Raw genomic sequence first — 22,991 nt, 5'->3', positions numbered from 1 at the left:
GGATTGGCCTCATGAAGCGAAGGTGAAGAGAGGCCCGACTGGGTTAGAGGTTGTGTGAGGTCAGCCAGGTGTGCCGCGGAGGAAATGGGGCACGGTGAGGTGGGTGTGTATACATTTAAAATCAGGTGGTTATGCTGCAGAGTCTTATGTGTAGACATATTGCTTCATACTCATCACGAGTATCTTATACTTTTGGTGATAACAGTTCAGGCTAAAGGTTTATCACTTTACACATTGTGTGTTAGTGCGCAATCAATGGTAAGACAGCAGTATGGGAACCAATATAACAGATTTTAAGGTAGTGAATTTTAAGATGGTCGGTGCAGCTGTGCTGTTGTAGGGCATCCGCTTATAAAGCAAGTTTTGCTTTAAATATATAAGGAGACGTACAAATTCAGTGAAGGGGAAAAAGGAAATCCCCAGAGCTTACCTGCTTTAGCTGTCAGTCAGGTATGCTGTGGTGAATAGAGTGATCTGCACGTGGCTAGTAGATAGGTGTCTCATATGGTGCCTGTGTCGAACTAAAATGAAAGCACATGCGCATTGTAGCAATAATGGACACACCCCAGGAGGGAATGAGACCAAGACCAAATGCGGGTGAAAGTAAAGTTCATCTAAAACCAAAAGTAGGGCAAGCAGAGATGTCTGCAAACTCAGAGCGCTCTGCCCAAAAATCAGAAAATGCACATTATATTACAAAATCACATCCTCTATGACGTGTGCTATAGGGGATACATAGAATTGCGGTCATTGGGCGAAGCGGACAGGACTGTGAATCTGAACTGTAGGGGTGGTGCTCCCTGATTGGCTGGCATAGAACTGGTTACTTCGTGGAGCACGTGGGCCAGCTGGGCTCATCTGAGAGGGATGCAGGGTCAGGTGATGTCCAAGTTGTGAAGATAAAAACTATCTGACATTTGCCCTTGTGGCCACACATACCTAGAACATTATTTATACGTTTGACATATAACAATTATGTTACTAGACATTTGACCTAGACAATAAAATTCAGACTACATGGGTCCAAGTGCCTAATCTATTTACAATATATCATTAACACATTCATCAAATGTTCCCTTAGATCTCATGAGAGAATAGTTTGTTAGTCAGATAGGAATATATTGCCACACATGGGATTAGTAGTAGGGGGTGAACTGGGGTGGCGCACAGACATGGGGCATGCGACTGTTACATCAAAAAGCTTTGGGGTGAGGGGGTTTGTAGTCTATATTTCTTAAAACGGGGTCTGTGGGTGTAAGGCAGGTTTGTGGAGACATGTGTCAGGGGAAATGGGGGTGAATGCTCTGCGCGGGTTCAGCGGGAGGGTGAGAGGCTACATTTGTTGCATTGAGACATCAGTGAGACATGGCCTCTGACTGCAGCACTGTCAGTAGGAAGGGGAGGGCGGGTGGGGGCTGTGCGCCCTTCGTATGCAGCGCTGCTGGATCGGGGAGAGAAGGTTCTGTTGTTCGTCGAGTTTGGCCCAGTTCAATTAGTGGGATTATATGGGCACCATTAGAACACCTTGTTTGCCGTTACTTCATTTACAACAAATAATAAACAGGTTCTGGTTACATAGTGAGCTAGGTCCTTGCATTTAACATGATCATTGTGTTAAAAAATGGATCTGTTTTCATTGGCCCCGTGGCCTCACCATTTGCATGAAAATCTTAGATCATTGGAATACATTCGCAAATATACATAATACTGGGGCACCAGTGGGTATGTGGACTATACATTTTGCGTCATGAGAACAAATCATCTTTCATCTTATACATTTGCAGGGACCTTTGGTAGTGGACGATATGTGACCAACATTATAGGACATTAACATGAGGATCATGATATCTTACTCATTGCAATTGATTTAAACAGGTAAATTATTGATCGTTCTATATCATTTCATAGAAACAGTTGTCTCATACCCAGACCCGAGAACGGATTAAAAGCCTTACAGAGGAGATTTAGTGTTATGGGTGAAACAGGGTGGCATGCAGTTATGGGGCATGGATCTGCTACATCAAAAGGGGTGTGAGGTTGGGGGTGTTATACACGTTATATATCTTTTTAGGGTAGCGTCTGCACATCATGTGGCGTGTTTGTGGAGATGGATGGTTTTCTCCAGGCCCAAGCTCATGCAAGGTCATTCACAGGTCAGTGATGGAAGGAGGAAGGCGAGAGATAGTGTTTGACTTGTAGCTGTTTGCGCCAAGTCTCCCGTGAGAACAGGGCTGCTGCAGGGACACCGAGGGTAGGAGGTGGGGGGAGTGGCTGGCTAGCTGTGCGTGGCGCCAGGGGAGAGCTGCAGGCCTGCAGGCTGGCCTTGCTGTGAGACCTGCTTTATTATGTACAAAATGGAGTCGGGGTTTAATACAAAATGGAGTCAGTAATCGCCCCTTTTCACCTCTCTGATGAACGTTGCTTCCGTATGTGTGGGTCCGCGGCTGTCTGTCACCTGTGGCCACAGGCGCATGGGCAGCCGCGGGGCGAGCATCGTGTGCAGGAATGGAGGGGAGGGGGCCTAAAAGACCTTTCCTCCCTTACAACTGTCAAGGAGGATATCCTCTGTGCCTCCAAGTCAATGGGATCAATCACCTATGGCCAGCAGAACCTTCTCATTTTCCAGGACCTGGCAGCCCTAATGCTCCAGAAGCGACTATTACGGGTAAACTTTGCCAAGAACAGATTCAATACCGGTGGACTTTCCCTTTCGGCCTCATGTTCACCTGGGAAGGTGGAGCAGTGTTGTTTCACTGTGCCAGAGGAGGCAGCCAAGGTCCTGGGGATCTCGCTGGAGCCACACAAGGAGGATGAGTTTGAGAGGAGATGGTGACAATTTCAGGGCAGGAGCCTGAAGGGACGGGGGCCTAGGGCAAGGGCCATCAGTGTGAATGTATGAATATGTGCTGATGGCAGCAAGGAGTATGTGGAGGTGGGGTCGCTACCTGTTATTTTCTTGCTCTCATGTAGCTTCAGATTTTGGGTGCTGGGGGTTGGGGTGGGGGGGGGAAATCAGGACTGCATGTGGCCCGAGATAGCAGGAGGCTCGCTTGTCCAAGGGAGGAGGATGGTTCCTGGCGAGGCATATCCACATCGACACACCTGGGTATGGTTTCTGTCTGTTTCTTGGGTTTGTTCACATTGTTTGCTTGGAACGTTTAAGGAGGCATGGGGGCACCTGTGGTCAGGAGGTGGGGGGAGGTGTAAAAGGTTATCAGCAGTGGTCTCAGTTAGGACCAGCTGTAGCAGCCCATGGGCACTGTCTTATTCTCATGGTCGTGATGGATTTGTGTTGTCTGACCCATAAAATGAGAGGTTTGAATTCCACCAGGAAGCGTAACATACTGCTACACTGGTTGAAACTGCAGCAGATAGATATGGGGCTTCTTAAAGAGACCCACCTGCAACACTTGTGTACGAGCGCGATAGAAATAAAATATCAATCAATCAATCATACGGCAGATGTGGACAGGCTACGCACGAGGGAGTTCCCACAGCAGTTCTTCGCCATGTACAAGATGCATAGAGTGGGTATTCTTTTGGGGAAGAACGTCCCACTCCAAGTTGAAAAGATTAAGGACAGGGAGGGGTGTTTTCTCTTTGTAGTGGGTGTGTTGGGTGGTGTATGCACGTCACCCATGTGTCGATTTTATGGGTGGAATTCAGAGCAGAAGGACTTTCTTGTGGCTGGCCTCAGTGACCTGCTGGCGTTTTCCAAAGGCCATATAATAATGGCGGGGCAACCTTAATTTACCTATGGACTCCAATCAGGATGAGTCCAAAAGGGATTACTTTTGAGCGGACTGGCCCACTAGTGTACTTCTAAAGCAAATTGCAGATTCCTGGCGCCACCTACATCGGAATAACTGGGACTATACCTTCTTTTCCCATGCCCACCTTATTTGTTCCAGAATATACTACTTTTGGGTTGAGCCGTCTCTAATGCCTAGGGTGAGCGCAGTTGATATAGGCACCATTGGCATCTCAGACTATGCCCCAATCCTGATGAAGCTGGTTCTTCCCCGAAGCAAGGCCCTTTTTTTTCGCGGATGGAAGCTCAACCCAGCGCTGCTGCGCGATTCCTTTAAGACATATATTATGGGTGTCTTTATATCTAAGTCTGCAGTGTATAATAGACTCAGAAGGGAGCAGAGAGCCAAGCTTATGCAGGAGGTGCAGGCTCGGTGGACGGCCTACAGAGAATCGGGATTGTGCATTGCCCTTTCCACCCTACATGTGGCATGGAGGTAGGATATGCTGTTTTAGACCTTAAGGGCAGAGTTCAGTATTATGAGATCCAAGCAGAAGTACTTTGAGGAGGGTAACAAGGTCGGCAACATGTTAGCTTGGAACTCAAGCAGCGGTTAGGGGCGTGTGGGGTGGCTGAGATTTGCAACAGTGTGGCAAAGAGGCCAAGTGACATCCTTAGGGAATTTGACTCTGTCTACAAAACATTGAATACCTCTGACCAGTCGGGTCTGGGCTCCATAGAGGGTTTGTTGGGGCAGTGTCCCACCTGGTGCCTTCCTGGTTGCCGCTGTTTTTCCATACAGCCCTCCAGCCGCTTTTCCTTTGCAGATGGGGAGCAGGTGCAAGTGGATCTAGGTCACATGGCCTAATCCTTGCCCATCTGGCACCTTACAGGTTACCACTCTTTTTCCCCACTTAGCAAGCCCCGCCCACCTGGGTGCCTTTCTGGTTGCCGCTGTTTTTCCCTACTTAAGCAGCCCTCCAGCCGCTTTTCCTTTGCAGATGGGGAGCAGGTTCAAGTCTGGCCTAAGCCCCGATCACCTTGTGCCTTCCTGGTTGCCACTCTTTTTCCCTACTTAAGGAGCCCTCCAGCTTCTTTACCTTTGCATATGGGGAGAAGGTGCAAGTGGATCTAGGTCACCTGGTTTAAGCATTGCCCACCTGGCGCCTTCCAGGTAGCCTCTCTTTTTCCCCACTTAGCAAACCCCACCCACCTGGTGCCTTCCAGGTTGCCTCTCTTTTTCCCCCACTTAGCATACCCCGCCCACCTGGTGCCTTCCTGGTTGCCACTCTTTTTCCCTACTTAAGGAGCCATCAGCCTCCTTTCCTTTGCAGATGGGCAGCAGGTGCAAGTGGATCTAGGTGCGCTGGCCTAAGCCCCGCCCACCTGGCGCCTTCCAGGTTGCCACTCTTTTTCCCCACTTAGCAAGCCCCATCCACCTGGTGCATTCCCGGTTGCTGCTCTTTTTCCCTACTTAGCAAGCCCCGCCCACCTGGTTCCTTCCTGGTTGCCACTCTTTTTCCCTACTTAAGGAGCCCTCCAGCCCCTTTTCCTTTGCATGTGGGGAGCAGGTGCAAGTGGATCTAGGTCACCTGCCCTACGTTCTACCCACCTGGCGCCTTCTAGGTTGCCTCTCTTTTTCCCCACTTAGCAAGCCCCGCCCACCTGGTTCCTTCCTGGTTGCCACTCTTTTTCCCTACTTAAGGAGCCCTCCAGCCTCTTTTCCTTTGCAGATGGGGAGCAGGTGCAAGTGGATCTAGGTCACCTGTCCTAAACCCCGCCGCCTTCCAGGTTGCTGCTCCTTTTGCCCACTTAGCAAACCCCGCCCACCTGGTGCCTTCATGGTTGCCGCTTCTTTTCCCTACTTAAGGAGCCCTCCAGCCTCTTTTCCTTTGCAGATGGGGAGCAGGTGCAAGTGGATCTAGGTCACCTGTCCTAAGCCCTGCCGCCTTCCAGGTTCCTGCTCCTTTTGCCCACCTAGCAAACCCCGCCCTCCTGGTACCTTCATGGTTGCTGCTTATTTTCCCTACTTAAGGAGCCCTCCAGCCTCTTTTCCTTTGCAGATGGGGAGCAGGTGCAAGTGGATCTAGGTCACCTGTCCTAAGCCCCGCCGCCTTCCAGGTTGCTGCTCCTTTTCCCCACTTAGCAAGGCCCGCCCACCTGGTGCCTTCCTGGTTGCTGCTCTTTTTCCCTACTTAAGGAGCCCTCCAGCCTCTTTTCCTTTGCAGATGGGGAACAGGTGCAAGTGGATCTAGGTCACCTGGTATAAGCCCCGCCCCCTGGTGCCTTCCAGGTTGCTGCTCTTTTTCCCCACTTAGCAAGCCCTGCCCACCTGGTGCCTTCCTGTTTGTGGCTGCTTTTCCCCACTTAGCAAACCCCACGCACCTAGCACCTTCCAGGTTGCTGCTCTTTTTCCCCACTTAGCAAGCCTTGCCCACCTGGTGCCTTCCTGGTTGCTGCTCTTTTTCCCTACTTAAGGAGCCCTCCAGCCTCTTTTCCTTTGCAGATGAGGAGCAGGTGCAAGTGGATCTAGGTCAACTGTCCTAAGCCCCGCTCACCTGCTGCCTTCCAGGTTGCCGCTCTTTTTCCTCACTTAGCAAGCCATGCCCACCTGGTGCCTTCCTGGTTGCTGCTCTCTTTCCCTATTTAAGGAGCCCTCCAGCCTCTTTTCCTTTGCAGATGGGGATCAGATGCAAGTGGATCTAGGTCACCTGGCCTAAGCACCACCCACCTTCTTAGCCCTGCCTCTTCCTTCCTGCTCTTAACTCTTAGAACAAGGGCGTCTGAAGTGAAGGGCGGATGAAGAAACAGGCAATTCCTGTTGGGCCTGTTCGGACCAGGAGGACCCAGGGCCCGACCCCTTGCCCACAGAGCAGGTAAGCATGTATCAGCATGTGTTTACCCCCTCTATCCCCACAGGCCATCCCTACCCTCTCTGTTCCCCCCGTGATGTTCCCTTGTGCCCCCCACCCTTCTCGCACACAGGTGTTACCTGTTTTGCTCGATTCTTCTACCCTGCCCCCCCTCCAGCCGACTTCTGCAGGAGTCTGTCCTGATACATTCTGGTTTCACCATCACTGTCTTGTGGCCAATGCTGTATTTTACTTTTATGGACTTCATTGATTCACGGTGCGTCGCCCTTTCTCATCTCTCATGCTGGACTTCCGTTGCATCATGGTGGCCCTGAATCATGCTGTTCCGATCTTCATCTTGTATCCTGGCTTGCAACATTATCTGTTACTACGGACTTCTGCCATTGTATTCACACTCCCCTCTTGCTTCTTCACTCGGTTTGACTGCTTACTCTCTGTTCTCTCCTCTCCCTTTCTCCTACCCTCCTCCCCTGACTTCTATGTACTTTATCAGACTTGTCCCTGGACCTAGTATGATAGCAATTAGCAAGTACTGTGATTCATGCGCTCCAATGTGAAAGATTCTCCAGAGAATTGTTTAGTTGAAACCATTTTTGTTTATTTTTCTTAATGTCCCCCAATTTGTTTATTTATTCTTATTATCCCCCAACACCGATGCTGAGATCAAGTGCAACTGAAAGGATTAAATAGCAAACTTTAGCGAGGCAGTAAAGGAAAAATGAGTGCCGGATAGCAAATTACACACACAAAAATGCAGATGAATGTCAAGAAGTCAAGAATTAAATTAAGCACATCTTCACTTTTAAACCACAGGAATACAGTAGAAACCAAAATATTGGAATAGAATGGCATTCAATCAAATTTGATCATAAGAACAATAATCCACAATATTTAGTACAACAAAAGTTCTATCCATGATACCAGACAGCACAATGGAAGTCCAATTTTGAAGTAGGTGCATGATTGAAAAATACACATTGCTTTTGTTTTGGGAAATGTTTAATGTGGTTCACAAAATGTAAGAATGGGTCTCTTGTTTTCATATGTTTTAGATTAATAATTATCCTAAGCCCTCATGAAGAACCATTGCAACCAATGGGGAAACACATGTCAGGGATAAGAAGAATAAATAAACCAATATGGGGATATTAAGAAAAATAAACAAATTGTTTCAACTAAACAATTCTTTTGAGAATCTTTCACATTGGATCGCAAGAATCACGGTATTTGTTAATTGTGTTTAATCAAGTTTCGAGCATTGGGCAGACTCAAAGCAAACAAGTACATTTCTATGCAGCTGTAACTCGGAACATAACAAGAGATAACACTAAGGAAACTCGCTATCAGTTGCCACAGGCTGCAAAATGTATTACTAGTATGATAGCAACTTTGTCTGTCTCCTCCCCCTCCCCCCACCTTCCCTCCAGCACTATCTGAAATGTTGTCAGGCATAGTTCGGTAGTCGCTTCTGTTGTTCCTCCCCTCCCTTTCTGCACCCTGCTCCCTCACCTTTCGTTTTTCTCCGGCTCTACCAGAAATGTTGTCAGGCCTAGTACAGTAGACGCCTGTCTGTTTCCATTTCCTTCCCACTCTCCCCCTCCCTTCCTTATCTGTGTCTTATCTCTTGCACTATCTGAAATGTCGTCAGGCCGAGTACGATAGTTAATTTCATATCCTTACTGTTCAGGGCCTGTGAGAATGTCATTGCATTTTCTCTTGTTCCCTCCCGTGTCTTGAAGTGCTTTGAAACACATTGTGTATAGGCGCTATATAAATAAACTATCATATCATATGGCCAAGCTCTCATGGCAACAAGGTGGCCAGATTGAGGCCAATATTATCCTGCAGGCTGCCTCGTCCTTGAAGGTGGTGAAGTCTCTGGGACTTGACAGGTTGATGTCTTCCTTCTTTAAGAAATTCTGCGATAGCCTTCTCGAGCCCCTCTGCATCATTTTTAATACAATGCTCTCACAAATCATATAGCATAATGCTTATTCAATATAGCTCTAGCTATTTGATTTGTTGTATTAACACTCACTGAGAATTTAGATAGGTGTTATTGATGTAACAGTAAGAGTATTCAGGTTTATGTACAATCCTCGTTGTGTAAGATACATACATCAAGTGAGAGTATGAATGAATAATGGAATGAATGGTGGTATATGGATGTCGATATTGTAAATAAGAGATACTTTGGTGTATTAAAAAAGCTGGTATATTAACAAATATTCTTAAGTTGTATATAAATAAATATATTTTTGTTGACAAAATTGGTCTTGTCAATATGACGGAATGTTCTGATCTCATTTGCCAAGGTCCACATTTGTTGTTGTTTTGATATATTTAGCCTGAAGGACCTATGGTTGTTTGGGCACCCTTATTTTTGAAACTCATTTGGAATGTAGCCCTGTTAAAGTGGTGGAACGGGAGACTTCCTTGATGAGTTCTATGGAGAGGACTTGCTTTATTTTGCCGCAGATCTGCAGGAGGCCAGCTGTTTGGGCATCTCTTCAGAGATGGACATCCTTCCTGTATCGACTCCACATAAGCCTTACACTTCTTTACAGAGGTTGACTGCAAAGGTGGTGGAAACACTGGTGTTATCTGTTTCTACCAAGCCCAAGGTTCGTTTTGAACAGATATCATGGATGAGGGTCTCCCGAGGGAAACACTGCTGCCTTTCAACCCAGCTGTAGCGGCAGTGTTGATGGCCTGATAGAAGCTGTCGTCTATCCCTGCATTGGGCCTGGACCTTGCGAAGAAGTATTGTCCGTTTTCCTCTGGTCTGGCTTTTCTCTCCCCGAGAGTTTGGTTGTGCAGTCTGCAGCACCAACCTCATGATCACCTCTTTTCCTTTGCTGAGCCTCGAGGCTGCCTTAAGCAAGACTTTTCCAGAACTCTATCCTTTCTGAGACTTTTTATGTGCCACTAGCTTTGGTAGGGTCGAAGACGTCCCCTGTGCTGCTGGGACAGTTTTTCCATTGTCGTACAAATGGCAACCATGAGGCTTCCTTAACATCGGGGCAACCCTGGATTCCTCTAGTGGGAATTAACACTTTCTCACAAATATTGAGGGTGCTAAGAGATCTGTCAATGCCCACAAAATGGGCAAAGACAAGGGCTCTACTCCCATGGGCACTTTGCTTTTCATCGTGAGCACTCCCAAAGTTCTCTGAACTACCATTACCGAGGTTCGTTCAGAGGGCTTGAGTAAGCCGCTTTAAATGTTACAAACTGATCACGAGTTCTTTACATTATCAATTACCTTTTGTGAAAATCAGTGGAATTAATCACTAGTCCCCAAGGGAGAGCCGCCCTCTTTGGAACTAGGGAAGTGAGCCTGTTATGCTATAGAAAGCCTTGCCTTGAGAGCTGTAAATGCATCTTGCGCTTTTGCCAAATACTCATTTGGCCTTTGGGGTATTTCCTGGGCAGCATAGAATCTCCCAGCTAAAGAGAAAGAGGGCTTGGACACCTTGGTAAAGGATGGCTAGGAAGCAGCAAGCTATATTTTGCAGTGGTGCCTTATCAGCGCAGACTGCGTGGCACAGGGTTGCTTATGAGGTTGCACTGATGAGAACCTCTGCTTTTTCTCCAGATGCCCAGGCAATGGTTCTTGATATTCCTGTGGATGGGCATAATCTATTGGGGTTGGGGCAGACGGGTTCCTTCAGAAATTTCAGGTGTCCAAAGCCACAGTGAAATCATTGGGCTTGCTGTTCAGCAACCATCGAGCTTAGCCCCAAGGGGGTTGAGGTTTTTGACTATCTCCTATGCCCACCGTGGCGGAGGACAGCTGTGCAGTCTCCGCTGCGGATTTCGTAGTTTGCAAAGAGATGGTATTCCCGCCTTGGAGGTCTCCACAACAGCCCTGGGGACAAAAGCTCTTTGAAGAGGGACTTGACATGTCACCAAAGTGGGAGGGGGAATTTCATTGCCCTTCAAAGAGTGGTGGAAAACGACTTGCGTTACAATGCTTAGACATTGCAGATCATAAGTTACTGCTTCCCTTTTACAGAACATCCTTCTTCAGAACCAAGGCCATCTACCTACTAGTGTCTCTGTATCTCTGGCCCCTCTCCTACTGGAGGAGGTTTGTTGGCTCCTTCAAAAAGATTCCATAGAACTGGTAAGCGGTAGTTTCTGGTTCTGAAGAAGGATGGGGGCTTGCATCATATCCTGGATCCTAAGACTTTAGAAAGCTGTACCTGAGCAAGGACAAGTTCATAAAGGTCCACTTAGTCTAGTTCCTCCATGTCCTCAAACCACAGGACTGGTTGGTGTCCCTGGATCTACGGATTTGTACTTTCATGTACCTATCCATTGCAAGCACAATAAATAGCTAAAATCTGTAGTAGGCTCTGCCCACTACCAATTTAAAGGTCCGGCCATTCGGCCCATCATCAGCACTCATGGAACTCACCAGGCTGCTGAGAGTTGTTGCATCTCACCTCAGGAGGGAAAACATACATGTCTTCCCCCTTCCCGGACAACCAGCTTGTCCAAGCTTGGTCTCCAAATCAGGCATAGAAACATCTGTAACATATGTGCAGTTAATTGCACAGGTCGGGCTTCTCCCTGAGCTTTAAGAAAATTGCATGTTTTGCAATTGCAGTCCTTCAGTTTCATCAGGGTGGCTGTGGACAACTGTCTAGCAAGGGCCTCCGCCCCCGGGATATGGTGACTAGCATCTTACAGATGGTCCAGGTCTTTCAGTCCCAAAGGCTTTTTTGGGCCTCCACGCTTCTGCGTTAGCTGGCGTCATGGCTTCCTGCATTCTGGTGGTGTCGGGCAGCACAGAGGCTGTCCACTACATCAACAAACGAGGTGGAGTGGAGTACTTGCCTCTGTGCAGATAAGCAATGTGATGGTGGTTCTCCAGCATGGGGTATTGCATGGATTCACATGCTCATAAATGTGCCCCGTCATCAGGCTGAGAATCCTCAGAAAAAAAAGCAGTTTCACTTTGGACTGAAAACTGCTTGTCTCCTCTATAACCAATCACTGTCCTTTGGGGTAATAGTGCCACTAGACAATGACACTCGTCCTAAGCTCCAGCCCTGGGTCCATCTTTAGATTTCTATAGCATGTTTCAGTGTTGGGAGTTCGCTCATGTTTCTCCTTGAGAATTGTGAGAAATCTGCTAGTTTTCAATCGTTTCGATACATTTTTCTCCTTTAAGCCTTTCTGTCAATCCCGCTCCTGCTACGTGTGATCAACACACTCAGACAGTACCATTGCAGGGTAATCCTTATTGCTCTGGCGTGTCCGCAACAGATCTGGTACCCAGACCTTCTCCAGCTGTCAGTGGCTCCGTCCATCCGGCTCCCCTCACTTCCTGATTTTCTCTCTGGAGAAAACATGAAGATCCTACAGCACGACCCAACGTCGCTGAGCCTCACGGTTTGTATATGCAGGCCCAGAGTTTGGGCATTATTCCCTGCCGCTGGAATGTAAGAAGATCCTGGCGAGGGTCAGAGCTTTCTCTACATTGTCTAGGTGCAGCCACAAGTAGAAGCACTTCACAGTGTGGTGCAGGACTCAGAAAACCACGCCTCTGCGGATTACAGCTGGGCAGCTACTTCCGTACCTGCTATGGCTGGCCTTCGCTGGCCTAGCTCACGCCATGATCAATGTGGGTCTGGCCGCCATATCCTGGTACACCCGGGCACCTGGGAAGCTCTACCTGTGGTCGCACAGGTTTATCAAGAACTTCTTCAGAGGTCCCTTCAGGACTTTTGTGCCAGTGAAGACTCCAGTTCCGGCTTGGGAGCTCAACATAGTTTTGACTAAGCTCATGGGGCCTCCATTTGAACCGATGCATCAGGCCTCTCTGAAGGTTTTGTCATGGAAGACTGCTTTCCTGGTGGCCATCACCTCAACCAGGTTGGTCAGGGAATAGCCAGGCCCTTTGCAGCCATACGTTACCTTCCACGCCACAAGGGTGGTGCTGCGGACCCACCCCACTTTTATGCTGAAGGTTACCTTGGAGTTCCATCTCAACAAGCCTTTGGTTTTGCAAGTTTTCTTTCTGAACACTACAGCCTGCTGAAAGGGTGTTGCATTCACTGGATGTTGCTCGTGCCTTAAAGTTGGATGTGGCACACACAAAGGATTTTTGGAAGACGTCTCAATCGTTTCCATATCCAGGCTGTATCATGCACTGTCATTGTCTGGCCAGCAGACCTCTTCCAGGCCAGCCGAGAGCCCATTCTACCAGAGCCAATACAGTAACAACAGCATTTCTCTATGATGTTCCCATGCTCGACATCTGCAGTGCTGCTACTTGAAGGTCCACCCACACCTTCACGAGATTCTATTGCATTAACAGGGATTACAGGGAAGAGTCCCTGATTGGCCATGCAGTGTTGCACAACCTGTTTGCTTGAGTTGTGTATTCCAGGGGTAAGTGTATTACTTCTGTTGAGCCTTTCCACCTCCCATGGTTGTGTAAATGTACTACTGCGTAATCGTATTCATGAGAATGTGAATCCATGTCAGACCCCATGCTGTAGAAGGGACAAGTTACTTAGCTGTGACTCCTGTTCTCCACCATGGGACTTTAATAGATTCACATGCAAACCCTCCCTCCTTCCCCGCTGTGGCTCTTCTTGGTTTATACGGCCACTTTACATGCTGTACCAAATCTGATTATGGCCACCAGTGTAAGGAAGGCATGGTATCAACCATAAGACCGTCGCAAATGACCACAGTTCAAGGGCGTTTATTTAACTTCTAAGGGTTGGAAGAACACATATCTAACCCTAAATTTAAGGGTGGGAGCAAGCTATAACCATCAAAGTAAAAATAATGCACTCCTAGTGGAGTCTTGTCAAAATAAAAAGGGCCTATGCTAATAAACCTATTGCCAATCCTTACTTCTAAATACAAATGGTGTGGGAAAATTATGTATTCTAAGGAAAGTGTTCAGAAATGATAAGTCGGGATATTCAGGCCGTTTACCTCCCTTACCCACGTTTTCAGCACTGGATAAGGTGACACACTCAAGTTTAGCACAGTCTCTGACCTCTCTAGCATGAGGGTGTAGTTCAAACATTAGCATGAAGGCTTTCCATGCCCAAGTCTCTTTGCCGTTCAAGGTCTCTTCTTTCAGAGGGCCTGATGCGACAATCAATATATTATTTTCCCCTCAGGATTTCACACGCATTCAATTTCTCAGGTAATTCACTATTCACCTTGGATCCCCATCAGCGGGCTCAGATCCTCTTTAGCCCAATGCTCGTAGGATTTTGATGCATCCAATTAATGTATGCAATTTCTTGGGTGATTCACAGTTCAACCCGGATCCCCCTCCGCCAGGCTCGAATCAGTTTCAACACAATGTTCAATCAGTCTCCCTCTGCCGGGCTCGGACCAAATTTAATTTACTTCAACACAAACTTGCTTTAACCAAAAGCTCTCAGCTGATCTCCCTCATACAGGCCCGGACCAACTTTATCTACTTAATCAACTTTCTTTACTCTATTAACATCGAAGACTATCGATTGTGCATAGGATTTTGCTTGACCCGTTGCAGTACCACTTCGATTCACAATCCTTTGTCACTCCTTCAATTTTGTCTCCCCTCAGTTGGATACCTTACAGAGACCTTAGAATGAGCATGCATGCAGTGCCGGACCCCTCTATGTAAGGTATCGTACCTTGGTTTCAAAGTTCAATCACTCATCTGTTGTCCCATTTTACTCGCGTTGGTTATCACATGCGCTTCATAGACTGTTCGCTTCAGCGTTCACCATACAATGTTGCTTGCAACCTTGGCTTCAACACAGACTGGTCTGGTATTGGCCTCCCAAACTCACCGGTTGTGTAATTTCAATGGCGCTGCTTTATTGTAGGAGTCAAGGACAGTACCGCGGCAGCAGGCGATTCTCCCTGCATTGATTAGCGACGCAAGAGAGCACTGGGTACCTCGACGCACAATGCAGGATTCTTCACCCTGGTTTCCTGGTGTTGAACTTTCTATTCTCGAAGTTTCGTGAAAGTAACCGTTCCTCGTCGAAAAGGTCAGGGACACTTCCCTCCTTGCGATCCTCTTCCGTTTTGCCGTCTTTCGCCTTGTGTTAAACTGCTATCTTGGAACTGCTGCTTCCTTGTGTGCTTTGCCTTGCTCAGAGTGTGCTCTCGTGCTACACCTTTTATCCGTGTGGGGAAATGTAATGGAAGTGGGGTGTGTATGATGGTCAGTAATTGCCTTACCCTGCCTATCGCATTGGGACATGTCAGGTATACGGCTCGGTCCGTTTTCTCTCATACCAAGCTACCTGTGAGAGAGTGTTTTCGTGTTGTGAAGGGGGCGGGTTTGAGTTCAGAAGTATCCTACCTGGTAGGATGGGATAAAGGTGTTAGATGGAAGAGGGCATACCTCGTCACGCCATCCGTGTCCCACTCCCCACCCAAGTGATCCTCCCGGACTGGTCCACCCCCAGGAGCTGGATCCAAAAGCGATGGCCATGTCCTGGCCCCCTGGATGACCAATCCCCGGGGGCCAGCTGATGAGACACCTTCAGGTTTCTCGCACCAGGGGTGGAGCTTAGGAGGACGAGTCATTGGCTAGGGGCAGAGTGAGCCAAAGGACAGCGATTGGTTATAGGGGGAGATGAGCAGTTTTCAGTCTAAAGCGAGACTTGTTTCTTTTTACAGAGGATTCCCAGCCTGATGATGGGGAATATTCCTGAGCATGTGAATCCATGCAAGACCCATGTTGGAGAACAGGTAAGTAACTTGTTCTTCTGGGATCTGGAGAACGGGGTGCTCTGATGGCGGCACATCTGGCCGGATGAGAAAATGTCGCAGCAGATGCTTTGAGCAGACCGACGTCGGCCTCCCACGAGTGGGAGCTCAGTCAGGAAGTTCTGGAGGAGATCTTTTCTTGTTGGGGGACTCCTCATGGACATATTCGCTTCCAGTGTCATCAGAAAGTGAGAGTTGTTCTGCTCGATGGAATTTCTTTGTAAAGGAGCTCTGGGGGATGCACTAACGGTCAATGTGTTCTTTCAACCTCCTTTATGCATTCCCATCGATGCCTGTCATTGAGTTGGTTCTTAGGAGGTTGCGCCTGTTCGGAACCACAATGGTCCTGATAGCCAGACTGGGCCCGGAGAAGTGGCTGGACATGTACATCCACCCTCCCTGGCACCTCCCGAGTAGTGTTCTCCCAATCGGAGGTTTGGGGCCTCCACCCTGAACCTTCATGTTTGGCTACTGAGAGGCTGAGATGCAAGGAATAGGACTTCTCGGATGACTTTCTCAATGCGTTCCTTTCATTTTGGAGGCCCGGTACGATATCCATGTATGCCTGCATGTGGCGTACATTTTCGATTTAGTGCAGGGAGAGGGACCTGGATCCATTATCCTGTCCTCTGTCCCCTGTGTTGGATTTTACGCTTTCTTTGACCTGGGTGGGCCTGCAGACATTGTGAAAGGTTACCCTGCTGCTTTTTCAGTGTTCAAGAGGTCCCCAGAAAAGAGCTTGTTTTTCACAATCTCTACTGTTCTGCAGTGCCTGTTTGTGGCCCCGGTGTGGGTTTTGAATTTAGTTTTAAAGTTTCTTATGGGCACTACATTTGAGCCCCTTCATTCATGTTCTATTAGATTACTCGCCCTCCTAAAAGTTAATTTTCCGGGTTGCCATCACATCTATAAATAAAATATCATATCGTATCTGCGAGGCGGTGAGTAAGCTCCAGGTGTTTCTGTTTTACCTCCCTATTTGGTTGTGTCCAAAGAGAGGGTCAAATTGAGTGTGAAACCCTCCTTTCTGCCGAAGGTGGTCTCGGATTTCCATCTCTCTCAGAAGATCCATCTTCATGTGTTTTTTCCTCTGCCTCACCCTTCCAAGGCAGAGGAACGATTCCATTGGCTGGACCCGGTACAGGCCCTTTAGTTCTACATCTCTCATACTAGAGAGGCGTACTAGATAGACTAGGAACGATGAACAGCTTTTCGTTCGTTACACTGGTGCTTGTGATGGCAGGGCTGTGATCAAACAAACCCTGTCCTGATGGATCGTTCTCTGCATCTCAGAATGCTGCGATCTGGCAGGTAAGGATGTGTCTGTGGGTCTCAGAGATCATTCTAACAGAGGAGTGGCAGCCACCTCTGCTCTGCAGAGGGGACACCCGGTCCTAAATATTGTGGGCGTCTTTGCACACGTTTACTTAGCATTACTGCTTGCATTCCCTTGCGGCCCACGATGCCCAATTTGGTAGGTCATTCCTCCAGAATTTACTGCTTTAGTTGGTGTTCTTGCTTCCTCCGTCCTCCAGGTTATACGTACTGCTTTGGGAGTTTATCATAGATGAGGAATCCATGTGAGGAAGGAATCCATTAGAAGAACAAACTACTTGCCTCTGATTCTTTCTGATGGATGTTGTTCCTCCCACGGATTCCTCATCACCCTCCCTACCTACTCCTCCAGAGAGAAGCTAGCACACCCTTGGTTCTACCATCCCTCACCTTCAGAGTGCTAGGGAAAAAGGGTGGGTCGCAGGTCATGGGGCGCAGCACCGCTGTGTATACTGGCAAGGGCATGTAGATGTATTGGATGGAGCTGATGCAGAGCCATGCTGTGCCCCCTTGTGGCGTTCAAGTTTCCGGAGAATAGCTGTCCTGGAATAGGTGTATCATAGACGAGCATTCCGTGGGAGGACCTGCCATTAGAAAAAACATTACTGAGAGGTAAGTAAGAGGTAAGAGGTAAGTACCCCTGACTGGGTCTGCACTGCTGCTGCAAAAGCAAAGTTAAATGGCTCTTCTGCAGCCAAGAAGAGGCATCAACCTTCAGGCTGTCCCACTTTAATTAGGCCTCTTAGGTATCCTATTTGTGTGAGCATTGGTTCAAGAGGGAGCAGACCAGTACTTCAGTTACCGTCTCAGCTAGGCATAACACTCTTTTCCTGCGGTGGATTGTTTCATACGGTTCCTAGTGAAAGTTTCGAATGCCATAGTTTAGAATGGTAAGGTTTCGAAAAAAATGCATCAAAAAACGTTTTTTACATTTTTTTTAAACCACCCCCATTTTTGTTAGCCCTTAAAAACCACTATAGTAAAAAAAAAAAACTTCACCTACAAAAAAAATGCATTTTTTCATGCATTTTTTACTAAAACTTTAGTATTCGAAACAATGCCTGGATACCGTTTCGTATGTAACCAGCCATAATCTGATAACTGGCACCCACATAACTCCTATTCCAGTTCTCAGGCAAAAGTGCCTTGCCTTAATCTGTGGCATGTTACTTAGTAAATGTCACTGGAGATGCCCATGTCCCAAGCAGGTTTTACCGTCGCAATAGCACACAGTCTTCTCTTTTTTTCCTCTCTCGCCAGCAACCGTTCATGGCTTCTCATTGCATTATACCACTAATCATAGCTACGGTGCCGTTCTGCTCGGTACAGCTGCACAAACGGTGCTCATGAGCGAACATAAAATATTATTGGTTTCGACAGATGCACTAGGAAAGGAGAATACATCAAGAAGAGAATAAAGTAGAATGGTATGAAGGGATCTCTTCTAGAAGAATGAGGTAGGCAAAAGACATTAGAAAGGGAACATCTATTGTAAGCTTGGCAGTGTGTTATTACTGGAGCCTGAAGGAGAAGTCGGACAGGAACACGTGAGGAAGTACAAAGGGGTGTCCTATCAGCAACTGCCATGCTGGGACTTTGACTGCATGCTTCAGGACTCTAATCTTGAGCGGGGGGTATGGCTGTGGCAGTGGGTTCTGGAATGGCTCTGAGTGTGGGTAATAACAGTGGACTTGCCGGTCTGACATATGTGCGCAGCCATACTCCACTTGTTCTGGAGTAGGTCTAAGGATTGTTTTGTGCATGGGTAAAAACTACATAAACCTGTCGGTGAATGACAAGTGAGCCTGAAGAACAGTGCGAGGAGGAGCAACAGGGCCACTGTGGTTATAGCCCATGGGAACCCGGCAGGTATCGAACCTTGCAGACACCTGCATACTGAGCAGGCATGGTATCAAGAGAGACAAGTACTCAAAGGTGGTCATTTTAAAACCTTTATTTACGAAGGTTCCTGGGTTGGTGTAATGCCTGGCTGGCCCTAACTCTAAAGGGACGGTTCCCTTAACTGATGTTTCTAATGGTCTTCCATGTCTAATAGTCCAAAATAAAAGTCCATCTGTGTCTAAACCTATCAAACCTATCAAAAATGTGATCGGAAGTCTTTAAAAGAAAAAAATATAGTGGTTCAACAGAAAATTGGAAACTAGAATTGGTCTCAGGTGGTCTTCTCACAAGGTGTAGTCTCTCTCATGTGAAACTCACCGGATAGTGTAGCACTGGCAAGCGGTCGCTCCTGGATGCTTTGGGTCGAGGTCAGGGTCTCGCCACCTGCCCCTGAGACACCCTTGGGCCCAGCATACGGCCCAAGGGAAGGAGCAAGTGCACGGACACCACCAACAGAATACCGGCTGCCTCGCTCTGGCTCTTTGGAGACACGTCTCCCGCCACGCTACAGCCCCTCAAATACCGGGACAGCGTCGCAGCATGCCGCTCTCCTCCGGATCCTTCTTTCTGGAGCTCACAGCTTCTTGTCTTCTCTGGTCCAGTATGCCTCTCCAGCTCACTCATTCACCTGTGCAAGACCGCACCTTTTTATCGTGGCAACAAGTCAATTGGAGTCGGGTGTGAATGGTCATTATTAAATGCCTGACCCTGCCTGACTCTATTAGTGGGACAACTTGAGTTATTTCTATGGTAGGTTTCCCTTACTTTCCCCATGTTATCCCCATGGGTAATCTTTACTGCTCTTAGTTGCCTCCTCCTCTTCTCAGTATTCATTGAAAATGGGGAGGGGGAGTCAAGGCAAGATGGGTAAAGGATAGGGGGGGGATCCCCTAGCCCTGGTTTGGTATGCAAAAGGTGATTTGTATTCTATTACTCCTTATGTTACACCCCTGGACATGCAAGCGCGGGTCTGTATAACACTTCCCATGATCTAAACTAGGGAAAGACAAAGAAGTGTTGGGATTGAGGTTACGCCTTTGTCTACTTTCATGTAGTACACCAATGGTGTTATCTTTCCTACTATATTTGGCAAATTCAGGCCTTCAAGTGGTTCCATGTAATAATGTCGCCACAAAAATCTTGCCATGCAAAAATATAGCCGAAAAATAGCCGGTTTTTGTGGCAATATTATTGCATGGAACATGCGGGGGACACCCCCGCAACCCCTAATTTTTCTTTTTTTTTGTGGTTTTTTTTGTTCTTAAAAAAAAAAAATGTGCCCCTGTCCCATATATATGGTCACCTAAATAATATCACCACAACATTTTCCCAGCAATATTATTTACAGCGACCATATATATGGCGATATTACTACCTGATACCCTTCAAGTTGGCACAGTCAAGGGTTACCTCGCAGCGCTATCAATCTTTAAACGCACAGCTGAGGAACCTTCATATTTCAAGTTGCCCCTAGTCATTCAGTTTCTGAAAGGATTGACTAATGTCTTTCCCCCAACTCCTTTTCAATTTCTCCTGTGGGATTTAAATCTAGTCTTAACATTTGTAATGGGTACTCCATTTGAACCTCTCGATTCCTGTCCATTAAGGTTTCTCACTTAAGTGTTCTAGTGGCTTTAACTCTTGCCAAAAGAGTGAGCGAACTACAAGCTTTATCTTGCAAAACTCCACATACAATCTTTCACAAAGATAAGGTAGTTCTTCAAGTGAAGCCAAATTTCCTCCCAAAGGTTGTCTCACAATTCCATATCACACAAAAAATAACCTTGCCTTCATTTTACCCTCCTCACCCGGGGAAAGAGGAAGAGAGATTGCACAGGCTAGATCCAAGGCGTGCCTTGAATTTTTACATTAACAGACTTGCAAGGATTAGACAAGCAGATCAGTTGTTTGTGGGGTATGCAGGACATAAACTAGGTTTACAGATCACGAAACAGATCATCTCAAGATGGATAATACTGACTATCATAGAGTGCTATAAATTGGCAGGAAAAGATCCTCCTCAATACCTCAGGGCTCATTCAACCAGGGGTATTGCAGCCTCGTCAGCTCTCCAAAGAGGAGTTCCAATTAAATACAAATGTGCGGCTGCTACATTGTCATCCGCACATACTTTCACCAAATTCTACAGTCTAGATTCCTCCACTAGCCAGGAGACTAAATTTGGGAAAGCTGTGTTGCACTCTGTGCATCTTTAAAGAAATCATTAAATTTTACTCCCGTCTCCTATACACATTAATGCTTTGGGAGTCTATCAAAGATAAGGAATACGTGGGAGGACACAATCCATTCGATGAACAAGTTACTTACCAACTGTAACGTTCTTTCGACTGGATGGTCCTCCCAAGTATTCCTTATCGCCCCTCCCATCCTTCCCTTGTAGTTGCAGCCTACGCTCCTTCAAGGGTACTAACCATCTCATACTGGGCAAACACAACACATTAAAACAGAACTGAGCAACTGACGCTGGGCGAGACTATTTATACCTATGGTGACATCGGCGCCAATACAGAGGCCTTCGAGGGACACAGACTCAAGGGACGACGATGCGCAGCGCCCTCTACTGTGAAAAAATGTCAAAGCTGGAAGTGGATTTAGAAAGATAAGGAATATGTGGGAGGAATATCCAGTCGAAAGAACGTCAAAGTTGGTAAGTAACTATTTCTTCTGAGGGCAACTCCGGACTCCCCGACCCAGGTGATCCTCTCTCGCTCATCCAGCCCCTGGGTTGGGATCCGAATGCGACGTTACTCCCCAGGCCATCTGAATAGAGGATTCTGGGGGTCTACATGGGAGAATACCCCTAGGTTTTTCACAATATCCAGAAGCAGACATAAGAAGTTTGAGTGTCCATGACGCATTTACAAAAATCTCTATATAGGCTATAGCAATTAATCCTGCATAATCATCTAATGAATCCAAGATACAAGTTAGAAAAAATTGAGGTTGCAACACCAGGAGGACATGGAGTACCATCACATAAAGGCCATGGAGCACACTTTTGCCACTGTTTGAGACTGCAGCCTTTGCGTGTTTAACTGATCCTTACATTGGATTTCAACTTTCTTTACCACCAAATGGTACTGGCCTCCACAGCTCTGCTCGTGTGGGGTTTCAAATCCTAAGAACTACATTGCAAGCCTGTTGGGCCAGATATGGAAGAGAAATTGAAACATTGACAAATGTTGCTAGCATATCCTTTCACAGAAAGACGTTTCACAAATTCATGGAAGCAAAACAGAGCACAACTTTAAAGACTGGGCATCTGTTTAAACGGTGCAAGGTAAGTTCTCCAACAACTTTGCGCCTGTAAAGAGGCTCTTAATGTTAATTTTACTCACCACCCTGAAATTGTGCTCACGTGTCTGTCCTACAATGATGGCAATTTCAAGGTGTGCAATGTTTTGCAAAATGATTAAGGTCTATGTATGGTTTTCCCAGAAAGCAATCTGACCTAAATATATGGATTACCAAATGTAAAATATTAAACCAGGTTTTACTTGTGAAACGTAAAGAGTTGTCCATCAGGAAATGCATAAGGCACTCCAACAGAATATTTAAATTGCACTGAGACTTGGTTATTGTCTATCATTATTGTTTTGAGATGTATTTTAAGTATGCATAGATTTCATATTCTTGTTCCCTCAGACACAAGTTGGAGATTTCTTGGGAGACAACAGCAAATTTCACCGGGACGTGATGTATTCCTACGTTGACCAGCTAGATTTCATAGGAAGAGACTTTGTTTCTGCTTTACGTATGTTTCTGGAAGGATTTCGACTGCCTGGAGAAGCCCAGAAAATTGATCGACTAATGGAGAAATTTGCTGCTCGATATTTAGAATGCAACCAAGGGTAGTATTCCAATTATGTTCAAAGGCAATCATTTAAATGGCAGAAAATAACTTTGGCATAATAAAAAAAAATGTGATGAGCGAATTTCCGCACAATGTTTTTGAATTGTTTAAATTGGCAACTAGAGTGTTAAAACTAAAAGCTAATAAGATATGCAAAGTTCACAAATTCGAATTTTGTTGTCAACCACTCAGCATATTGAAATTCATGTTAAATAGCGTACTGCTTAAAGGCGTTCACTAGCATGCAAACTATTTGTAAATTATTTACCATCAAAATAATTGTCAGATCGTTTATTACAATTTGACAAAAATTCAAATAAGCATTATTTATGGTCTTTTAGAGCTCTGAACTTGAATTTTCTCTTTCACAGACAAACACTATTTGCCAGTGCTGACACAGCCTATGTTTTGGCTTTCTCCATAATCATGCTGACAACTGACTTGCACAGTGCGCAGGTACATTTTTAAAACAGGGTTCATCCTTGCTTTACAAAGGTTGACCAGG

General features: G+C 46.7%; 1 protein-coding gene across 1 annotated transcript in view; it reads left to right on the top strand.

Annotated features, from left to right (window-relative positions):
- Positions 1-22,991, top strand: part of ARFGEF2 (ARF guanine nucleotide exchange factor 2) — a 2,106,550-nt gene that overhangs the window by 863,554 nt on the left and 1,220,005 nt on the right. The window contains exons 16-17 of the mRNA XM_069651280.1: positions 22,279-22,484; positions 22,858-22,942. Of these exons, the coding sequence (XP_069507381.1) occupies positions 22,279-22,484; positions 22,858-22,942 (291 nt within the window). The remainder of the gene's footprint in view (positions 1-22,278; positions 22,485-22,857; positions 22,943-22,991) is intronic.

This window comes from Ambystoma mexicanum, chromosome 3p (genome assembly GCF_040938575.1).
Source record: "Ambystoma mexicanum isolate Mex_15411 chromosome 3p, UKY_AmexF1_1, whole genome shotgun sequence".
NCBI lineage: Eukaryota > Metazoa > Chordata > Amphibia > Caudata > Ambystomatidae > Ambystoma > Ambystoma mexicanum.
This window is presented reverse-complemented; position numbering and strand designations above follow the sequence as displayed.